Source organism: Natrix helvetica, assembly GCF_964273705.1.
Source record: "Natrix helvetica genome assembly, chromosome: 7".
Taxonomy (NCBI): Eukaryota; Metazoa; Chordata; class Lepidosauria; order Squamata; family Natricidae; genus Natrix; species Natrix helvetica.
Genome location: NC_138558.1, coordinates 50,446,877 through 50,470,372, shown reverse-complemented (window position 1 = coordinate 50,470,372; position 23,496 = coordinate 50,446,877). Strand labels below are relative to the sequence as shown.

Genomic DNA, 23,496 nt, shown 5'->3' with positions numbered 1-23,496 from the left:
GAAATAAAATGTAATCTAGATTTGTATTAATGGAACTTTCAGAAATAGCTAAAGTAGTGCATTAAAGATGTATGTTTCCAAGGGTGAAGAAGTCCTGAATACCAATTAGACCATTTGAACTGTTGCCATTCTACAAACGGTCTGTTCAAATGAAAGCTTTTATTTAATAACGTGTCTTTAATATTAAGAACTGAATATCAACCTGATGCGCCAAATAAAATATCATGAAGGTTAACATCAGCAGCTATGGAAGATGACATTTTTGTTCTGCCCTGCCTGCCAATGAGCCTTTAGAATTTTATTAATTCTTAACTATATTTGTCTAATTAGTGATGTTATTTAGCATTGTGGTGATATTTTAATTAAGAGAAAAAATAAATATAATCTGAATAATAGTTATGCTGTAGCATCCAGATGCATTTTTCAGCACTTCAAGAAAATCAGAGATGTGTCATCTAAGCAGTATAGAGAAGTTCCTTGAAAGAGGCATTATTTCATCCACTTAAATGAAGAGGATCTTGAATAGTTCTTTGTTTATTTGTCCATTTAAAGCCTTTTTATCCTACTTCTCATCCAAAAGGGCTGGTAGAGCATTTGCACACCATCATTAAAGGAATATGTATCAAAATAGCAGGAGAAAGACCAGTGTTGGGATTCAAATAATTTAACAACCGGTTCTCTGCCCTAATGACTGACTGGGTTGGTGTGGCCAACTCAACATCACTCATCATACCTAGCCCTGCGTCCTGGCTACTCGCCTCAAAGGCAGAGGTGGATTCAGTCAATTTGGATTGATTTGGGCTAATCCCACCACTAGCTGGCCCCATCCCCATCCATTTTGGGGGATGTTTTGAAGTCCATAAGCCTTAAAGTTGCCAAAGTTGGATACCCTTGAGTTAGATGTTCTGATAGATCAGTGTTTTTCAAATTTGCCAACTTTTAAGATGTGCAGACTTCAACTTACAGAATGCTTTCCAGGCAATTCTGGAAGTCCACACATTTTAGAATTGCAAATTCTAAAGTTCCCCCTTTCATGGACCATAATTTATGAGAAGTTCGCAATGATCTCAACAGAAGTTTTCCTCAGCTCTTGTTTTGCCTGAATATGCAATATGTATGCTCTGTCATTGAGCTGTGACCACTCTGGCCCTAAAAATAGACACAAGGTTCTCTCAATCATAAAACTGTCCTCTTCTGTCTTTATTTATATTCTGGAATAGTCAGATAATGAGGAAAGGCTGAGCAGGAGAGATACATGGATAGAGATTATTATTGGTCTGATTCATCCTAGAACTGTTATCACTGGGGGGAAAGGGTCTTTTACACTGATATTTAAGATTCCTTCCCTACCCCACCCCATTATTTTTTGGGGAGTTGTTTTCCTCCCTCCTTTCCTCAATTTTTTTCCAGAGTCTGCTTGTTGTCCAACTAAATGTGCTAGAGACAGATGTGTGTTTTAAAACACAACCTATTTTGCAAAGAGATGTACTGATATGAGAAAAAAGGTCCAAGCAGTGTAAGGATTTTTAACCCTCTTTCAATCTTCTTGTTTCAGAATTGGTTCTAATATTGGACATAACATTTATTAGTACAGAAATTGTAATTGGAACAAAGAAAGAAAAGGGTGGCTTTAGGATGACAACATTATGGAAATTCAAGTTTTTGATGAAGTTTTCTTATTTTCCTTATTTTCGTATTTGTTCAATATAATCTATACATGGGGTATGGCAAGTTATATCTTTTTTTAACAAAGTTTTGCTATAGTTCAGGTGTTATTATGCTTAGTAGTGCGATTTTATACTATTTCATATGGTTGTGTAATAATCCAAATTCAGAAGGGGAAATGTGCTTTGAGGTGAAGGCTCACTTTATGTTTGCCAGAAAATGTTTAAAATATTTGTGCAGCAGGGCAGGAAAAAGCACAATGGATGTTAGGTATTGAGAGGTCTGAAGTGTTTGTCCACACAAGCTACAAATTACTCTTCCCTTTTCAAATCCGGATTGTTGTACAGCTTCAAGAAAGGTAATTGAAGATTTGAAATCTTCATTTTTCGGCCTGTTTATTGGCCCTTTTTGGGGCCATTTTCAGGTCATGTTCTGGGCCATTCTTTGGCTGTTTTTGGCCCATTTTGGGCTATTTTTCGGGCTGTTTTCAGCCATTTTCCAGACCATTTTCTGGGCTGTTTTGGGGCCATTTTCCAGGCCATTTTTGGCCATTTCTGGGCCATTTTTGGCATGTATAGTAGTAAATAGAGAGGCAGATTGCACCTTGTTGAGGCTTTGACTCAATTTTCCTCTCTATTTATTTACTACTACTGAACATCCAAAATGTCCCCCAAAAGTCCCCAAAATGGCCAAACAACAGCCCAAAAAAGGCTTTAAAATGGGTGAAAAAATGGGTGGGGCCAGTGGTGGGATTAGCTGGTTCACCAAACTGGAAAGAATTTTAACAACTGGTTGGCCCAAATCAGTCCGAACTGACTGAAGCCTCTGAGAAAGATATGGGGAAGGAAGAAACTAAATCTTCTTCTGACAGATATTTAATCAAACAGTCTCCTAGGTGATAGGTACTGGGCAATTGCTTTTACTGGGACTCTTGTTCTCTTGATAAAAATAATATTTATTAATACTTTTTGCTTATGTAATTGTTAATGCTATTAATATTGGATGGGAGATGAGGGGGCCTAAAGGCAGAGGTAGTTGAGAGAGGGCATTATTTATTATTTTTTTAAATTATGCTATCCTTGTTTTATCTGGCTCTTTTAGTTGAGATATAGTATTTTTATTTTTTTATTTTTTTTTATTTTACACTCGGAGTCACTCTATGATTTGTAATAAATCAATAAAATTAAGAGTATTACACTTTACAATTCTGGTTTAAGTATTGTGAACTCTATGTTCCTCATTCTAAATTGTTATTATTCTATGACCCTTTTTATTTTTTTTAAAAAAAAAAGTACTCCAAATGTCTTTGCTTGATAACAGCCATTCAAAATGCTGCTGTAACTTTTATGACCCAAGATGACTGTATTGAGAGTATAGATGACTATTGTTCCTGTGTGCTCTGGAAAAGTGATCATCAGAAAAATTGCCAAACTACTTTGCAAAACATTATATGGTATGGGAAAAACATGGGATATTCTGAAGTTTTCCAGAAGATTTCACATGCAAAAGTGGAACTTTTTGCTCATTCCTAATATTGTGTTTTTAAACTGTGGATTTAAATGTTTGTTGTATTAATAATTGTATCTAATCTTGTGTAAGCTTGTGTTAGATATTAGCAACTGTTATAATGGTTTTCACCAAGGTCCTCTGTTCCGGTGGGAACAGAGATTCAATCTCATTGGTCAAAGGGTCTGACAGTTCCCTATAAAAGGGCTGCTGTCAGACTGAACCTTTGCTGGATTGTACATAGTTGTTCTGTTACCATAACTGTTGCTGTGTGCCTTTCCTTTACCCAATCTAACACTTGCGACAAGGATGGGATTGGAAGGCAACTAGGCAAACAAAAAGACCACGACAATCCAGCGAGTAAATCCAGCCCAGAGCTCAGCGCAGCTTCCAGCAGCCATTTTCGAGCAGCAAACTCAAAATGCTCTCAGAACACAAAATGGCCATGCACGCCCCACCAACTCCATACGACCCAGTCACTGAACACTGGGAATCATACATGCTGAGTTTTGAATGCTTCCTCGAAGCCAACAACCTCATGGGTCTTTCTGAAGGCCGCAAGAAGAATATGTTCCTAGGTTACTATGGACGGGAAGTGCTCGAGATAGACAAAGATCTATCTGAGCCAACAGCACTCCAATTGGTCGCTTGGTTGGTGCTCCAACAGATGCTGAGGACACACTGTGCTCCCCAAACCATCTAAGCAAGTCTGCCGGAACAAATTTAATATTCGCAATCAAAAGGAAGATGAATCTATCAATGAGTAAGTTGTGGCACTAAGAAAGGCCACAGCGTACTCCAAGTTCAGAGAGCTAGACGAACTCATACTCAACCACATTATATGCGGTGTACGGGACATTAATTTACAGAGGAGATTACTTGCCAAGTCTAATCTCACTCTACAAATTGCCTTGGACGAAGCCAGGGCATCCGAATCTGTCGTTAAGTCTACAGAAACCCTGCAGCACCAAAGCACTCCACAAGGCACGCGGAAGAGTGCAGGCATACATCGCGATGCTACAGAGGCCGAGGGCTCAGAAAGCGAAGATGACATCTGCCACATGCACAGTGACCGCACCAAACTGGCACGCAAATTCGAACTGTGTTTCCTGCCTTGTGCAAGCTGCAGAGGAGACCATGCAGGATTGCATTGCTGTTTCTATGACACCATCTGCGAGTGCTGTGAGCGAAAGGGGCACATCGCTAAGGTTTGCAGAAGCGAGCACCCCATGATGACCTGGAAGCCCAGAAACCGACCAAACTGCCAGCAGAGGCCCAACCAAGGAGCATGGCAGCCACCACCACAGCGCTCAGAAGGTGACACCAGAGTCACCTACTGCACCTCAAGCAGCCAAGTCCGCATAAGGCGGCCAAAAAAGCTAAAGGTCACAGTCCTCATCAAGGGCTCTCCATGTGAGATGTAGATCAACACAGGGTCATCGTTGACCATCATGCCATGGTCTACACTCAAGCAGGCTATCCCTAGCCTGAAGAAGCAGCATCTACACGCCCCTGACATCCGCCTTCGCAACTACCAGGGGAACTGAGTCCCCATTGTGGGCCAGGGCACCTTCCGGGTGCAATTCAAAAACTTCAGCAGCCAGCTTCCAGTGACGGTGGTCAGCGGTGACCTGCAGAGCCTCCTGGGGCTTGACTGGTTAGAAGCCCTGGTTCTAGAAGTGACCCGTATCAATGCCTTAAAAGACGAGAGCGCCAAAGAATTTTTTAAGGAGTTCAAGGACCTCTTTGGCACCAGTCTAGGTAAGTATGTAGGGACCCCAATCTCTTTTAATTTGGACCCCAACGTAGCCTCCATCAGGCTAAAACCCAGGAGAGTACCCCAAAAATTGATCGGGAAATTGACAAGCTCATAGGCCAGGGAATCCTAGAGCCGGTAGATCACGCATGCTGGGAGACCCCTATATGACACCTGTCAAATCTGATGGGTCTATCCACATCTGCGCGGACTACAAGTGCACAATCAATAAAGCTTTACAACAAAGCGATTATCCTGTACCCATTGTACAGCATTTACTACATTCCTTAGGCCCCAGCAAAGTATTCGCTAAATTAGACATGGTGCAGGCATACCAACAATTGCCTGTAGATGGTGCTATGGCAGAGGCCCAAACCATCATGAGGCACAGGGGTGCATTCAAATGTAACCGTGTGCAATTTGGAGTTAGTATCGCCCTTGGACTGTTCCAAAGCGTCATGGAATGGCTTTTGCAGGGGATTCCAGGAGTCGTCCCCTATTTTGACGACATCTTGGTATCGGCTGCAAATGAGGCGCAACTTTTCAAACGTTTAAGAACTGTTTTGACCAGAATTAGAGACAGAAGCCTCCGTCTCAAAAAAGAAAAATGCCAAATTAATGTGCCAAGGGTTGAATTCCTAGGGTACTTCATCGACAGCTCTGGGATCTACCCGACCTCTAGAAAAATGAAAGCAATCCAGGACGCTCCTACACCTCGCAATCAGACTGAGCTGCAGGAGTTCCTTGGGCTCCTTAACTTCTACAGCATCTTTCTTAAACAGAAAGCCACTGTTGCTGAGCCCTTACATCGTCTCCTGGCGAAAAACACAAAGTGGTCCTGGGCAAAGCCGAGGCAGCCGTATTTGCCAATGGTGAAAAGACTGCTGTCAGCAGACACCTTCCTAGTCCAGTACAGCCAGACCCTGCCACTTGTTTTGACCTGCGACATTTCCCCGTTTGGCGTCGGAGCCATCCTCAGCCACAGACTGTCCAATGGGATCGAGGCACCCATAGCCTATTACTCAAGGACCTTGTCTTCTGCCAAGCGGAACTACAGCCAGCTGGACCATGAGGTTCTGGCTGTAGTGGCCGGTGTATAAAGGTTCCATGAGTAACTCTACGGCCGTGACTTTGAACTCATCACAGACCACAAACTCCTACTGGGCTTACTGGCCTACTCCTGTCTCCTTGTCGCCGCGAATGACCAGGTGGACTATTTTCTTCGCGGCCGACACCTACCACCTCGTCCATTGACCAGGCTCAACCTTGGGGCATGCTGATGCTTTGAATCACTGCCCACTGCCTGAACTGCTTGCAGACCCTACCCCCGAGATGCAAGTCCTTCTCATTGACTGCTTAGAGACTGGTCCTGTCTTGCCTAGTGATGTTGCCCACCATTCTGCAAGAGACTCCACGATCAAACAAGATTTGAACTGGGTGTGGAGAGGGTGGCCAGAGGGGCCTGTTGGGTCTGAATTCAAAATGTATTATTGTAAAAGAGATGAAATGTCTGTTATTAGTGGCTGTTTGCTGGGGGGTACCGGGTCCTTGTTCCACCCAAACTGCTCATTGCAGTATTAGAGGCTTTACACATAGGACATCCTGGAATTGTCAAGATGAAGTCTTTGGCTAGGAGTTACATGTGGTTGCCTAACATGGACAGGGAGATAAAAGAATGGGTGGCTACCTGCACACTGTGCCAGGAGTCCAGACCAGCTCCTCCAGAGGCGCCCGCTAAGGAGTGGGAGCGACCTCAAGCACCATGGTCTATGATGCACATAGACTTTGCTGGCCCAGTTCATGGCCAGAAATTCATGGTAGTTGTGGACGCCTACTCAAAATGGCTAGAGGTAGTCCTCATGACCTCTACCACAGCAGAAGCAGTCATCAAGGCACTATGGAGACTTTTTTCCACTCACAGCCTGCCCGATATCTTGGTCTCTGACAATGGGCTCCAATTCATGACCATGCAATTCGAGACCTACTTAGCAGCACAGCAGTTACTACCTACTTAGCCGAATCGGTCCGAACTGGTAGGAACCCACTTCTGAAGATACCATGTGCTTCTTATAGGAAACAACTGTTTGAAGGTATATGAAGTTATGAAGCTTGTTGGCTTACCAGTGTTACTAATCAGCTGCATCTGGAATGTAGACCATCTATATCTTTCTAATCTTGTTTTATTTTCTTAAGAGCATGTGTTTCTGTTTATTGTGTTGGTCTCTGCCTTTGATTTGACTAGAGATTTGCTTGAAAATTCCACTCCTGCCTTCCCTAGACTGTTCAAAATGGCAATTTTGGGAGATCAAGCCCATACACAATGAGTGTGTTATTGAGAAAAGTTGTTTTCCTCATAACTTTTTTTCCTAGATCCTTGAACTATTCAGATGTGCTCTTTCTTAGGCTTTCTATTTATTTCCAGCCCAGATATAGGTCACTTTGTTGCATTCCATATGCAGTATGAAACAAACTTCAGAGGTACTTGTTGTTTTCTGAACTCTGAACTTTTTACAAATCACACATAAAGGTATTTTTTTGAAGTGTATAAGGGTACTGCATTATTACTTCTCACAACGTCAGAGAAAAAGATCTGTTCTTTTTCTTATTTCTCAAGAACCTGTCAAGTAGCTTTTAAATTCCACCTGAAGTGTGGATGCAGTTGCAAAAAAAAAAATAGAACTGATTGAGTTTTCCTTTTTTATATTTTTTCCCTCTTCCTTTAGAAAACATGATTATATTTAAGAGCACATTAACTATGGATATTCTCATCCAAACCCTAAGTGGACCTAAACTGAAAAACAGCACTGATTTTCCATCATTTATTACTTTGTAATCCTACCAGGGCAGCAGGACTTTTAAATCCAGCCTGAGGTGAATTTTCTTGGCAGAGGCAGAGGGAGAAGCAAAGGCACTTTCATTTTACATTCTATACAGGGAACTCCCTGACTGTTGAGTTGTCACCTTGGGAAATGTGAGTCTATTTGCCACTCCCAAAATATACCATCAGGGTGTCTAAAAGGTATTGCTACTGACAGGGTGATGTATGAGGGAAGAAAATCCACTAAAACTGAGCATGCTGTATCAAATGTGCTTGTAGTGGTTGTCTCTTTCTTGGGAATAGAAGAGACAGAGATAGAATGCTGACTTTTGCAAAGCTCTTTTTTTTCCCCAAGGAACATTCTTCATTTCTTTCCTTCTATTATTCATTGCCAAGACACCAAGTCTTCTAATGAATAAAGGTCTTGTTCTTCTTAGTCCAAGATACCCATTAAAGATGGAAAGACCTTGTCAGGAGTCCACTTTAATTGACCTTAAAAGACAAGTTCAGTTTGATTGTATTGCTTTTCTGTCTCTGATGAAAGGCTGAGGTGGATGAAGTTTATGAATTAGAGTCTAATCTCTCATGGAGTGATGCTAATTTTCTTGTCTTTAGCGTTCATTTTGGGTCTTCTATTTGGATTTTATTTTAAGAAAAATGTCAGTAACCATGCCTGCATTTACAGCAAAACATGGATGCACCTTGCAAAAAACTGCTATGATTAAACAAATCAAAATAGAACATTATTTTATGAAAAGTTCTGAGATATTATTTATTTTTTATCTATTTAAATAATTTGATTTTTACTGCCGTAATGCTATATTTAATGTCACACAACAATGCTACAGCTCTAATAAAAAGCTGAAAATTACAAAGGCTCTATAATCTACAGGGAAATATATGAGGTAGCCATAACCCTATTATGCTATATATGCCTATAGTTATATCAAATAAAACCTTTACTACAATTAGAGATCATTAAAAGGGGGATGGGACGCAATCCATTAAAAACAATAGAAAGTACATCAAACATTAAAAATAATAAAAATGAAAAGGTATAAAACAAAATTATATATGAAAAACAACTCTACAGCATTTTAATAAGCATGGAGTAGGAACATTATATGAGTGTAGAGGAGCATAAATTTATTATATGGCAGATGAAATCTATCATGATAGAATGGCATACTAGATGCTCATTAAGACTACTTAATGACACAGGTCGTCATCTGATAGATTTTATATGCTGCTGTGCAGAACCTGGCAATGTTATATTTTGTAGCAAGGTTAGTATCTGAAAGCGGTAGGGAAATGTAGAATTGTCCTGTGCATCCTGGGTATTTATGCAATAATAGTGAGATGAAGCTTTATTATGGGTCTATAATACAGGGTCCGGAGCAGCACGTGCTCTATTGTTTCTGTATGTCCAGAGTGACAGGGGCATTGTCTCTCTGGGTGGGAAATCTTCTTGGGTCTTCAAGAACAGCTGAAGGGAAGGCATGACATTATACCAGAAGAAAGGCCCTCAAATGGTTAAGCATTTGAGATTAGTTACTTTTAGGGATGTAACCCTAGTCTTGGCTTGGCAATGTATATAAGCCATGATTATAACAAATGTATCTGTTACTTTAAATGCTAGAGAGATGAATTTGGTTGCTGTTACCTCAAGCAGCCATAAGAGGGAGCCAGAATGACCGTTAGCTCTCTGTTTGTTAGATGCTGATCGTGGATACTGTTTGATACTGCTCGTGAGTTACTGAGTCTTGCTACTGTTAGCTACTTTGTGTGTTAAACTGAGAATATTGATAACTGACTGACAGAACCGTGTATGACTTGGACTGTAAACTGAACTCTGAATACCTCTATATTTCCACATAGTAAACTACTATATTTTATACTATTCAGTGTCCCTGTATGCTGGTTTGTGCGTATTCTTCCATACCACTCTCATTACGCTTCTCTGCACACTCGCTCTCCTAATGGGGAGCTTACTTACTTAACAGTTACATCTGCCAGAAAGAAGGCAGAATGCCTATCAAGGTTCATGTTTGATTCAATAAGCTTTGGAGACCTGGCTATATCCAACTGGCACTGAGTCTGCTACACAATATTCAATAAGTGCTCTGGCCTAATCCTATCCCATGTTGAGTAGAAGACATGGAGAGAAGCCCAAGGATGAGATTTTAGTTACAACTGTCTTTTTCCATGTGGCCTTCTATTACCTTCTCTAATAGCTACTACAGAGAAATCCATATTAGTCATTTTAGCTTCCCTCAATTTTCAAGCTCTCTCCATTTTCAAGCTTCTTGTCTCAAGGGTGCTTTTTTTCAAAAGGCAACTGAACTTTCTTGTTTTTCTTTGAAGATGTTTCGCTTCTCATTCAAGAAGCTTCTTCAGCTCTTACTGGATGATGGGGAATAAAAGGATTTATAGTCCTTGCAAACAGCTGGTCATTTGCATTGTTTGGAGAGTTGTTGTGGCCACCTGGAGGTTTATCTGTGTCCTCAAGGTCACCTGAGTAGTGCAAATGGGTGTGGAGCCTTCTTGGAACTGCTGAAAAAACTGCGTTACAGACTAGAAATAGATGATGTCATATCAATTTTCAATTTTGACATAGATGACCTCTTTGACCCCACTTTCAACAAAGAGACCACCTCTGTCAAAATTGAACATGACAGTAATCAAGATAGGCTGCATGTGGCTGGTAGAAGTGGAACAAGAGATCAAAGATTATCAGATAGAAAGGATGGCATGGTGATGATCAAATGAAGCTTGGGAAAAGAATGCCAATCCTTTCTTCCTTCATGTACAAATTACCAGCTTGCTTCAACCTAGAGGTTTTTAGCAGGATAACTTTAGTTCTCACATTGGTAGGGTGTCTAGGAGTTTTTCCCACATTCACAAAAGTGGTAACCTTCTTCCTTTTACACCAAAAAGTACAATAAACACAATAGAACCAAACTTTTGTTCCTTTAATTTGCTTCTTTCTCTCTTTTAGTATATGATTATGTATGCATATACATGCGCGTGCGCGCACACACACAGACAGTATTATTGCATTGAAACATTAATTTTCTTTCTAATAAATCTTACTCATTAGAGAATTGAGAGACATGTTCCAGAATTCACCATTTTCATACAAGATGCTACAAGAGAAGTCTGATACATAGTTTATGTGATGAAGACGTTTGTAGATGGGCTTACGTCTCTGTATACAGAGTACCTTTAACACTTTCAAAGTAGAAGCTTTAAAATCTGAACTGTAACTTTTTTCCTCAGTTCAAGGAACTAAAGAGGACAATTTTTATATACAGTGATTTGTTTTGTTGCATAATATGCATTCTCTCAAAAAGAACTTACCTCTGTTTTTCTAAAATCAGCAAAACCAAAATCAAATCCTGAGGTTTCCCTGGAATTTCCTGGGACTAAAAAGCTTATTTTAACAGCCATGGATCTAGCCATTGGATATTATGATCTCTACACCTTCTTTTTTTCCTTCACTGCTTTCACCTAACACAGGATTAGTGATGTGCATGTTGGTATAGTCTTTACATTTATCAATTTCACTGTGAGATGAACACTAGAATAGTAGGATTACTCACAAGAAAGAAAGCCTGACTTTTGGACATCTCAGATGAATAGTCTTCCATCATGGATGCCATACATGCATGCATCAAATAGAACTATCCTCTCAACCTTCATCTGTAATTTTCAACATTTCATTTTCTTTATTCCAAATATATTTATACCAGTAAATGGTTTTAGTTTTCAGCACTTATTGCTAGGATACGGCAGCTTTATTCACTTCTGATGGAAACATTTATCAATATGCTCTCAAGAACATGTTACAATTCCATTTACCCAAAAACCAGGACACAGCAAGTAAGTAATTTTGTCATTGTTATCTATCACTAGCATCAGTAACAAATTAAAATATAAATTGATATTACTGGATTCACACAAACAATTAGTGCGGATGTATCATAGTTAAATTATCCTTTTAATTTTTATTTGTAATCCGTATTGTAGTATGGATAGTCTGAGTTGTAGAAATCCCGGAAAACCAATAGATGCTGTCATCTAGTGGTCTGGATTTTTGCAGTCCAGATGTGGTAGGCCTAGTTTAGAGACAGAACACTGAAATTTTTAACTGTTACTACTACAAGAACATAGTAGACTAAGGGCAGGCTTTGGTTACACAATGTTGTCTTTAAAATGGTTTGATTTTCATGCATATGAATAAGATATTTAACTTCTTCTGGTGGCTACTTCTGGTTTTGCCTGCCCTTTTGAGCCCATCCTTTTACTTCTCTTTCTTCTCTTAATACCTCTCTGGGTGCAATGGAGATGCAAACACCTGGTCCTGTGGCCTTGTATCCAGGGGTGGGTTGCTCCCGGTTTGGCCCGGTTCGGCTGAACCAGTATTGGTAATCTGGCCTGGGTTGCAGAACCAGCAGTGACCCAGGCTGGCCACACCCTGAACTGGTTCCCCAGTCTCTTGTGCCATTGCCGGCAGGTTTCTGTGCATGCGCACAACAATTTTCAATCAACCGCATGCGTGAGCAATGCACAGCGGGCGCACAAGCAAAGCGAGTAGTGCACGCGCAAAGTGCATGCAAAGCGAACCTGTACAGGAACCCACCCCTGCTTGTATCCTCTGTCAACTGTCCACAACTTGGTCAATTGCACTATTAAAAATGAATCCCATGGCCAGAAACAAAATTTGGAAAATCATCACTTTATTCCTTCAACTCTTTATTTTAATAACGCTTTAAATTGTTTTTATTTGTACAGAGTTTTATTATCCAACATTACTCTTTCCCATTTGATCTGTCATAGAGCTTTAATAAGAAAAACAAAAAATGAGGGGTAGGGCCGAAGTCGCGACGACACAATGTGCGGTCTCAAAGCTCTGAGATCGCAATCAACACTTTTGCCACTGGGGGGGGGGGTCCAAACAGATCTAAACTGTCCCGTAGAGACAGTGAACAGGAAAAATACGTCTTGCTGAACTCGGGGATATCGCAAAATCCCCGAAAGAAGCAAGAGAAATTTCTTCAAGCCGGTGACAAAAAATCCAGCCAAGGCTGATGAAGTCGGGGCGGCCCCAAAACGGAAGGAATGGAAAGTGAAAGTGTTTCCAGCTGGTGAGGAATCTTCATTGTTTTAAAAGAGAGACTGCCTATAAAAACTTTAAAATTGATTTAAATTGAAGAATAGAAGAATCAAGTGTGAAATTAATCTTACAACGGTTCTGGACAATAGCTATCCCATTTTTTTATATGCTTTCTTCATGGATGAAACTTTTTCAAGCTTTATAAAATGGACGGATTAAGTCTTCTGTTTCTATCTTTTTTTTTCTGTGACTTTCAGTGATTTATAGACCAAAGCTTTCCTCTTTCATTGCTGTGAGTATTATTATGTTTTAATTCATTTAAAGACTGGACCTCTTTTTGTAATTTGAAATATAAAACAGATATAAAAAAAGAAATATTTTAAAAGTGCTACATGCCGGGAGGTTTTGTTGATTGGAGCTTGTGTATTCAAGCGGAACTTTTCCCTTTCTTCATGGTTTGTTTTGACGGCTCATTACAGAGCGATAGGGGTAAGCCAAATATCCCTTTGAAGCATGTTTTCAACCAGAGAAGAGGGGGGGAAATGGCTTTTGTGAATCCATGTTTTAACTTTAAAAAACCTTCCAAGCGAGAGCTTTTTGTTTAAGATGGCGGAGTGTCAGGAAAATGGAGAGATTATAAACCTGCAGACAATATTTTCAGAATTACTAAAATTAACAAACACTTAAGAGAGGATTGAACAAAAACTGGAACTTTTGGAACAGTTAACAGAAAGACGTGATCGAAAATTTGATGATGTTAACCAAATGCAAAATGAGGGGATTAAAATTCAAAGAATTGAAGTGGAAAATGAATATAAAGCGATTAAACTTGCTGACATTTATGGTAATTGCTTTGTTTTTGAAAATGCAAAGAATGGAATACTGAAAGACAAAATAAATGGAGAGGAAACCTATTTCAAAGGGCAAGATATAGAAGAAGAAGAAAAAAGTAAAGAATTTATGGACTATGAAACTTTATTAATGGAAATATGGATAACATTGCTGACAACTAAAGACAAGTGGAATAAAGAAGCAGAAAGAGGGCATCGGGATTATATGAGAGATCTTACAGCAAGGAGTTGCTAGGACTAGTCCATACAGAGCTGATTAAGAAGAAGCTTAGAAGATTGATACCACAAATGGCAGAGGACATAAGATTGTTTTGTTATTGGAAAGATACAAGTTGATAGATGGAAGAGTATAATTTAAAACTACTAGCTAAACCTAGTGAAACTCTAGTGATAATAGGTATAAAATAAAATAAAATGATAATGATAATACTGTATACAATGTGTAGTGTTATGATAAGCAATAATTGGATATGAATATTGAATGATACCTGAGATTATATATAAAGGTCAATAATAATAATAACAATAAAAAAGAGAACTAAATTAGACACAGTTAAGTTTTGATTATTAGGGGGGAAATGTGACATAGAATATAGTAAAATAAAGAAAGGATAATAATAATAATCTATATATATGTATGAGTATAATATAAGGAAATTGGATGTAAATTGTAAACAGCAATTTAGAAAGGAGGATTAGAAAATTTTGTTATTAAATATTATGGATGTTTAGCTAGAATAGGATATAAGGATTTAATGTTAATGGAGGATTTTATAAATAAGTTATTGAAATGCCAGTATGTGGTTATGTATTAAATTTTGCTATATTTTATGATGAAGGATGTTTAAACAATTATAGTCAAATAAAAGTGGAGGTATGATGATGGTAATATGTATAAACATTTGAGCTAAGATACTAGAGTTAATATGAATTATACTTGATGATGGTAGAAGAGATGCACAGAAACCGTTTGTAACCAACTGATACACTTTCTACAGGATGTAAAGAAGGAGGATTTTTATGTTTATTTTGAAAATTAAAAATAAATTAAAAAGTTTTTGGCAAAAAATAAATAAAAACAAAAAACTACCAGGATCATACCTGCCAGTAACTGATAAATCTTTTTTCCCCTTTTGCACCAGGAAAAAAAGAGGAGAAGTGAGTAGTTCTAAGTAACAGCAGCCACTTCTTCTGCCACTATGACACAAGGAAGCCATAAATGAGGAAAGGACCAGTCAGGAAACTATGGAGGGAGTCAGCCTCTGAATGAAACTATTGGAACAGATATACCAAAATCTTGGGGTGTCCTTAAATTGCTGCAAACCCAAAAGCCAGTTTCCAACACAATCTTTATTTCAGAAACTTATTTTAAGACTCCTTAAAGCTTTTTAAAGTAAAAACCTAAAAATGGTAGGTGACTGCAGCTCAGTGCCTTTTCTGAAAGTAGTACCAGGCACAAGTGAAATGATAAAAGCAAGGATAATAGGAAGTATCCATTCACAGGCTTACGTTCCCCATGTGAATGAGTGATTTCTTTAGCACACACGCCATCGGTATAACTTTAAAGGGGTAGATGTGAAGAAAAAAACCCAAAGAAAATATGGAAATATATATATATATTGCATTACATACACAATTCAAGTCATCTGGATTTTTTTTCATTTATGGTGCTTTATTTAGTTATGTACCTATAATATCCATTTATGAATGTGCAAGGTGTCACAACAGGAAAGTTTCAAGGATACCCACCATATGTTTTCGAAATTCCAATGAATCCATCAATGCAAAAACAGTCAATATTTGGGTAAGGAAACAGCCTTATGGTACCATCCTTACTCTGGAAATGTCAACTTTCAAAGAACATACTGTAATGAAGTGTTTTGTTAGGGCAGTATGTTGTGTCTGAAAAGTCCAATACCTAAGCTGTTTTTCCACTGCATACTAAATATTTGGATAAATTTTGTTTACAGTAATGCTGTCTCAAAATGCAGGTGTTTATTATTTAGTGATGTTGACCTGCTAGTGTTCCAAACATTTCTCCTCTGACCCTCCCTTTCTTTCTTACAATCTCTCTTACACACACACTATTAGAAGGCTTGTTTCCACGTATTTCTACATCCAGCCAAATGAACCTGTATAATTGTAGAAAGATGGCTTTCATTTTATTATCATTATCACACCGAGACCCTTTTTTATTTTTTTTATTTAGTATAAATGGGAAAACAATCTCTCTTTGTAGTGTGATAAAACTGATGGCCCATTTCCTTTGGTGTCAGGAGCATTGCCTGCCCCTCTTCACCACGCTTCAAATTAAAAACAATACAATAGCAAAGTTGGAAGGGACCTTGGAGGTCTTCTAGTCCAACCCCCTGCCTAGGCAGGAAACCCTATACCATTCCAGACAAATGAGACAAACAATATTGGGACAATAAAGTGCTCAACTTCATCAGCTTTCAGTTCTATTCTTCTCTTGCACAGGAATAGATTCCAATGTTGTTCTGTCAATTCCATTTTTAAAAAGCTTTCGTGGCTTTTACAAGAATATGCTGTGCCTCTGGTGCAGAAGGGAAGAGGAATCGAATTTCATTACAGCTAAGTGCTTACCTTCTGTGAAAGCCAGCAGGGTGTATTATGGAATGTTAATAAAATAGGAGGAATGGAAGTAGAAGCACATTTCAGGAAGCCAAATTACTTTGGGCCACTAGCAGCCCTCTCATTTCATACTGATTGCTGCCTTTCCTGCAGCCTAATTGCAATATTTCTGTGGGTTGGCTTGACTTTGTTTTGCTGTGACCCAGAACAGCAGGAGCTTTGCACTTCTTCCCTGGTACTCCATAATAGATTTTGACAGTTGTATTAATCCCTGGAGACTTCAGCCTACATTAAATATGAGTATTTATCTTTAAGTCACAAGTCTTTCTGCCCATCCCCAGCTGAACTAGTGCAACTAAGTGGGAAAGGAGTGACCTGGCTGCATCCCTGATCAAAGGAACAATATTCACCTGCTCTCTGCCGCATGGGAGATCACAGGCTGTGTCATTAATGGTATGTCTCGTCCACTTAGCAAAGTATTAGGCCCTTGTCAGCTTGAATCAATGTCAGTATGTGCAGGTTTGAGACAGCCCATAGAAGAGGCAATCAGGTTCTGGCTCACTAGGAACGTGGGCCATGGAACATATTTAATCCTCTCGTGGAGGAAAAGAAAAAAGAATATTTTTTTTTAACTTTTTGTCTATTGTAATCAGATGCATCTAAGAGAAAGAAAGAATAAAATCTTTTTTCTGGCTGAAGATTGCTTTATGACTATTACGGCTACCTCCTCTAACACTTTGCTGAAAAGGAAAAAACATTGAAATAAATGGAAGGATTCAAACAGAAATCAGAAATATTTTCTAAGAAACTGGTTGCAATCAACAGCCAAATTATGACGGGAAGGAAGTATTGAATTTGTAAGCAAGTAGATTGAAATAATATTTAACTCATATTTTTCATTCATTTTAATCTTTTTTTCTTGTGTGTTAATAGTAATCTATCTTCCTTACTTAAAAATATGTTATTACAATTTTTAATTTCACAATTTTAATGTGATTTATATTACTTGTTATTCCTGATTTTTGTATTATTATAGAGTTTTAAAGTAATTTGGGGAATCAAAGATATTCAGTAATTTTCTACTATATTTAATCTCAGGATAAACACAACACACACAGAGAGAGACAAAGACACACACACACACAGAGAGAGAGAGAGAGAGAGAGAGAGAGAGAGAGAGAGAGAGAGAGAGAGAGAGAGAGAGAGAGAGAGAAGAAGAAGAAAGCTTTTTTCCTGTTCTGAATTCCTTTTTAAGAGAGAGATACATTTTTACTTTGTGATTAATTCAGCATGACTTCCTTCTTATGACTGAATACAATTTAAAAAATAGAAATATTTTCATAGACCAGGGGTGTCCAAACTTGGGAACTTTAAGACTTGTGGACTTCAACTCCCAAAATTCCCCAGCCAGCTGGCTAGGGAATTCTGGGAGTTGAAGTCCACAAGTCTTAAAGTTCCCAAGTTTGGACACCCCTGTCATAGACAGAAGGCTCAATATCCTTGGCTAAATTTGGTGTGTGTGAGAGTATCTACATCAGGGGTGTCAAACTCACATTGGGCCATCCAGATATACATTTGAAATATTCATTTCCTGCCTTCAGTGAGAGATAATATTGTTGTAATTGGATATTAATCCTTCTGAAATGCAGTCTTTCTATTCTAATTTCATTGTCTTAAAGTGGAATCGTCCTTGCTAGGTTTGCAAGTTAAGAGGTGGAGTTGTTATTTTGCTCTAGCTAAAATAACATAGCTCTGCTTTTATTTGTGTAGGAGTTGTACTCGTGTGATGGAAATAAATTTACTCACAGGCTTGCTTGTTAACTTGAAAGTCTTGTTTGTTTGTTCCTTTTTAAAACTAAGATTAGCAGAGCCTTACACTTCTCATTCTTGCCTACTTTTTCAGTTTGCTCAAGAACAATAGAAATAGAGATCTGACCTTTCCCATATCCTAATTAGATTTTTAATACGGAAGAGAAATAAGACGTGCTTCTGAAAGCCTACAACAACACAATGTGTTTGTACAGTTGGCAATTTATTTATTTCATTATCCCTCTGAGGATTTGGATGTGACTTATATAATTATTCCATTTCCCCTGCTGTTTTATCCTCACAGAAACAATTCTGCAAGGTATATTAGATTTAGAGATATTGATTGACCCAAGATCACCAGGCAAACTCGGTGGCTGAGTAAGAATTTGAAACTAAATTTTACCTGTCCTAATCTAACATGCATTGCATAGACATAGGCATTTGTGGAATATATTCTTCTAATAATTGTGGTTATTTCCAATAGATTCCATGCAGCTCAAATGACTTCAAATAACATTTCACGATGTTTTGCATAACTTACCCAAAAGAGTATAAAAGGAGTTCAGGGCCATGTATTCTCTGAATTTCACCATGGAATATGAATCTAGAACTATACCGGTTCAGATAATTTACCCATCTCAGGTAAAGACTGAGCATTGCACTTAATCCAGGGGTGGGTTCCTGCCAGTTCTAACCTCTTCTATAGAAGAGGTTGCACAAATCTACAATGCCGTTTAGAACCGGTTCCAGCTCCCTCCCCCCGCACTGACTTAATCTGACCATTAAACACGGCTTTGGAAACTTGATATGTTTAACCATGCCTTCTGCTTTAAAAATCATCCTCATCATCTCTACTCAACCAAGTTCTGTTAGGATTTAGATAATTTATTGAAAAACAAATATCTTCACTTAGTTTAAAGTATCGGTTTTCATTCTAGTTTGATGCCATTTATTTTATGCATTAATAAAAAAGAACATGCCAGAATAATAAATTCTGTAATTGTGATAAATACTACAAATATTTTTTTAAAATTCCATATTTAGGATGGCTACATACATATCCTTCCTCTCTCTCTGCATTTAAAGTATAAGGTAACATAATCACACAAAAAAGGAAGCAGAATTGCATGGAAATTATGCATGATGGTTTATATTACACAAATGCTACATGAGAAATAACTAATAAAATGTCTAGAAGCATAAAGTCCATCATCCTTCCAAACAAGATGTTTGGAAATGTGCTGGTATTCTTTGTCTGTTATCTAAAGGTAAAGGTTTCCTCTGTCCAGTTGTGTCCATCTGTAGGGGCAGTACTCATCTCTGTTTCTTAGCTGAGTGAGCTAGCATTGTCTAAAGGCACTTTCAATTCAATTTCAACCTTTATTGTCAGGGTACAACATGTGTACAATGAGATTGATGAGCCTATTTCTGTGGCCAGCATGACTATATACTGAGGCTAGTACTTTCCCATTGAAGTGGTACCTATTTATCTACACACATTTGCATCTTTTTGAATTGCTAGGTGGGCAGGAACTGGGGTAAGTAATGGCTTATCCTGTCACGTGGCACTTGGGTCTTGAACCTGGACTGTCAGTTTTTCATCTGACAAGCCTAGCACCTTTAATCACTGAGCCATTGTGTTCCCTGGCTATTGTCTATTGCTTATTTTTGCTTAAATAGGCATCCCTTTGCATAAACTATAAAAAACAAAAAACAGCCAGTATAATCTATCTAACAGTATTTTGGCTCAGTAGCTTTCCAAGTTTAATAAGATTGGTTATTATTTTGGATGACCAACTTTCACCCTCAGGAATGTAATGTGGCTACTGATCTCAATTTTTGAAGATCCTGTAGCAACTTTGAATTATAGTGTGAATTTCATTTTCCTTACATTTCAAAGATCCTGTAGCACTTTGAATTATCATGCTGAATTTCACTTTCCTTCTGTTTTGAGCCAGGAAACACACAGTGCTATTTCCCTAAGTCTGAAGGGTTTGCCACTCCATTCTGGAAAGTGTCAGACAGAACTCAGAATATGCTTCAGTTAAATCCTCTAACATTTAGCTCAAATATATACAATAGTTTATTTTTTATACTCACTTAAAGAATATTATAAAGGTAGACATCTGTAACTTGCTATAAATTTGGAGCATCTTGTTTTAACAAATTAATATGCCGGTGTTTCAGACAATGTTAAATATGTGTCTTTGATCTCAAGATGCTATTAAGTCAACAACAAATTCTTTTTCGAGTGTATTTGACACCCCAGAGGATGTTTAGTAATCCTTGAATGTCAATCTTAGTTTACTGGAGGTTTAACATGGCACAATGGATATTCAAATATAGCCTTTAGCTTCTTCTATCATTCTTTTCTGGCTAAAGGAGTTTCAACACTGGATCAACGAGATGTATTTACAGTCCACCTATACATTGGTTTGGAATGAATACACACACACACACACACACACACACACACACACACCATGCTGGCAGCAGAAGTACTGTATATATAAAAAGTAAATAAAATGACAGTTCTGAAATAGGAAAAATGTGATAAAACACATTCTTATTCTTTGATTCAACTACATCGAAGTCCAAATCTAGTTGATGTTAAAATGTCATATCCAATCCAATTTTCTATATTTTAATGAATCTGTCATTGCATATGCAATATAAATGAAAAGTGAGGGCAGTCACTCAAAATTAACATCAATTATTCCATATTCTATAGCACTCTATCAAATCTGTGTATTTGTTGGCATGCAAATATTGTTTCCAGTTCTTTGATTGAATGAAACTTCCCATAGTTTATATATTTTTATATATTGATTTTAATTTCTTTCAAAAGAAAGGAATAATTTCAACAAATCTTTGTTCTGAATTATCTAGTCACTGAATCATAGACCAATGGGGTCATTTATAGAAAATATGTTTTTGCTGTAGCAGTATTTATTTATGCCTCTAGTTGATAGTTAGATAGTTAGGTAATTAGTTTTATGTCCCACCTTTCCTTCAAGGTGTGTATGAGTAACAGTCTCTTTGAAAAATTTTCTTTGCAAACACAAACGTGTGAGATATGTTGCCTAATTGATAGTGAATGGGCCATATCATACTGTAAAGTTAAAATTATAACTCTTGTCTTTACTGCATAGTGTTCTGATGGAGTACATAGGATCTTAAAATAAATAAAATAAATAAAAAATCTTAAAATAAAATGGTTCATAGGCTCATTTTATTCTAAAATATTTGTCTATGGGTTCAATAAATATGAATATTGCCTAGGGATGAGAAGTAAAAGCTATGAAATAGCATTTAGATATATAATTTACTTGATAAGCTGAAAATTACAAGATATAGCTATCCCAGCTTTTGGAATTAAATGCATTAACTAAAATATTCTATCAATTTTTTTCTTGTCTCGGCATGTGCAAATTGAGACTAAGTGAGAAAAGATGTACTAAAGTACATACTGTATGCTAAGGCTGTCCACAATAGAGAGGCATACCTCCATGTTAAGATTACTATCATGAAGTAGTTGCAAGTAAGTTTCATGTCCTAGGTTTTCTTCTAGGAGTTAAAAGTGGCATATCCAACATTCCTTCCTACAATTTCTATCAGAACCAGTCTATAAAGTAGGTTGAGTCTTTCCAATTATCTCCATCACCCAAATCACTGTATAAAACTATCTCTCACTCACAGTATAGTGCAATCATCCTTTCTTAGAAATTATTGGGATTAAGAGGAGCCAGACATTGCTGTCTTTCATTTATTTAACTCCTTATTTTTCCACCCCTTTCAAGACCTAGTTGTAGCTTTTTCTTTATTGCAGGGGATCTATGCAGGGCCAAAAAAAGAAACACCTTTGCAATATCCTCAGTGTACCTTCTTGAAAACTGTACCTAGCATTTGAACCAGCCATATCTGATTGTAATACTATAACGCTTACAGAAGCTAAACTATGTAACTCTGTTACAGATAATGTGATCTTCATGGTCATGTGTATGTATATGGCATCATGGCTCAACCTAAACCATAATCTCATCTGTTGTGAGATTTCATGGTGGCAACTGAACAACCATCTAAATACCATATCACCTAGTAGCAAACATATTGATATTAAAGTACTGAATTGGAAAAGATTCTAAGAATACTGTACATACTGTATAATCTGCAATAGGTTTCTCCTTGTCTGATACCTTCCAGATATGTATATTCTCAGGATTCCTAGCTAGCAGCTATCTGGGAATTATGCAAGATGAAATACAATTCATATGGAGGATAAAAACCTCCATATACACATGTGATATTGTAAAAATAGCAAGTAGCAGCATCTGTCATGGATTAACATGGTTTTCTCTCATGCCTTGATAATATCCATCACTTGAAGTCTCTTGTGTTTCTTTCTTAGATCTCCTGTTATGGCTGGAGGCCTCTTTGCTATTAACCGACAGTGGTTTTGGGATCTTGGTGGCTATGACCCTGGATTAGAAATCTGGGGAGGAGAACAGTATGAAATATCATTCAAGGTAAGCACTTATGGTACACACTTCTTTTCTATGATGATGGACATGATGGCGCAGTGGTTAGAATGCATTACTGCAGGCTACTTCTGCTGCCTGCCAGCTGCTGGCTGCCTACAGTTTGGCAGTTTGATTCTCACCAGCTCAAGGTTGACTCAACCTTCCACTCTTCCAGGGTTGGTAAAATGAGGACCTAGATTGTTGGGGGCAATATGCTGATGCTATAAACTGCTTAGAACTGGCTTTTTTCTACTCTTTAAAAAAAGGCACTAAAGTGGTCACTGGAAAATATGTGTTTAAATGGAATATTAGAAAGAACTTATTTATCTCTTCTTTCTCACCATTTTGGGTGGTGGTGGTTGTGATCTCCCTATAAGGATACAGTGGGTCATTGGAAAAAGACTAGATAGATTTTTGGTATGATTCAACATACCAAATATCCTTATGCATATCTGATCCAGGGGTGGGTTCCTGCGGTTCTAACCGGTTTGCTAGAAGAGGTTCCACAAATCTAATGTATGGTTTAGAACCAGTTCCACCAATGGAACACCCCCTCGCTCGCTCACCCCCAGGCCCCACCCATCCGGTCACCGCTCGTCCGCTCGCTCCCCCCGCCCATCCGCACCATGCCTCCAAGAGCCCTGTAGAGAGCCCTTGGCTCTCTATTGCTGCCCGCCAAGGAGGTAAGTAAGCTCTTTGCTGGCGCAGCAGCTTTTGGGGCTAATGGGCTTGGGTTTCCAACCCGACAGCCCCCACCACTTCTTTACGTCTATTGCAGTCACAAGGAGCCGAGGAGAGCATGGAGAAGAGTGCAAAGGTTCTTGGCTATCCAGGAAGCCATGCGACTTGATTTAGCCTCCCTG

At 38.3% G+C, this 23,496-nt stretch overlaps 1 protein-coding gene across 2 annotated transcripts in view; it reads left to right on the top strand.

Annotated features, from left to right (window-relative positions):
• Window positions 1–23,496, top strand: part of GALNTL6 (polypeptide N-acetylgalactosaminyltransferase like 6) — a 588,124-nt gene that overhangs the window by 498,262 nt on the left and 66,366 nt on the right. For both annotated transcript variants that reach the window (XM_081959155.1, XM_081959156.1), the window contains exon 8: window positions 22,522–22,639. In XM_081959155.1, coding sequence (XP_081815281.1) covers window positions 22,522–22,639 — 118 coding nt within the window. The remainder of the gene's footprint in view (window positions 1–22,521; window positions 22,640–23,496) is intronic.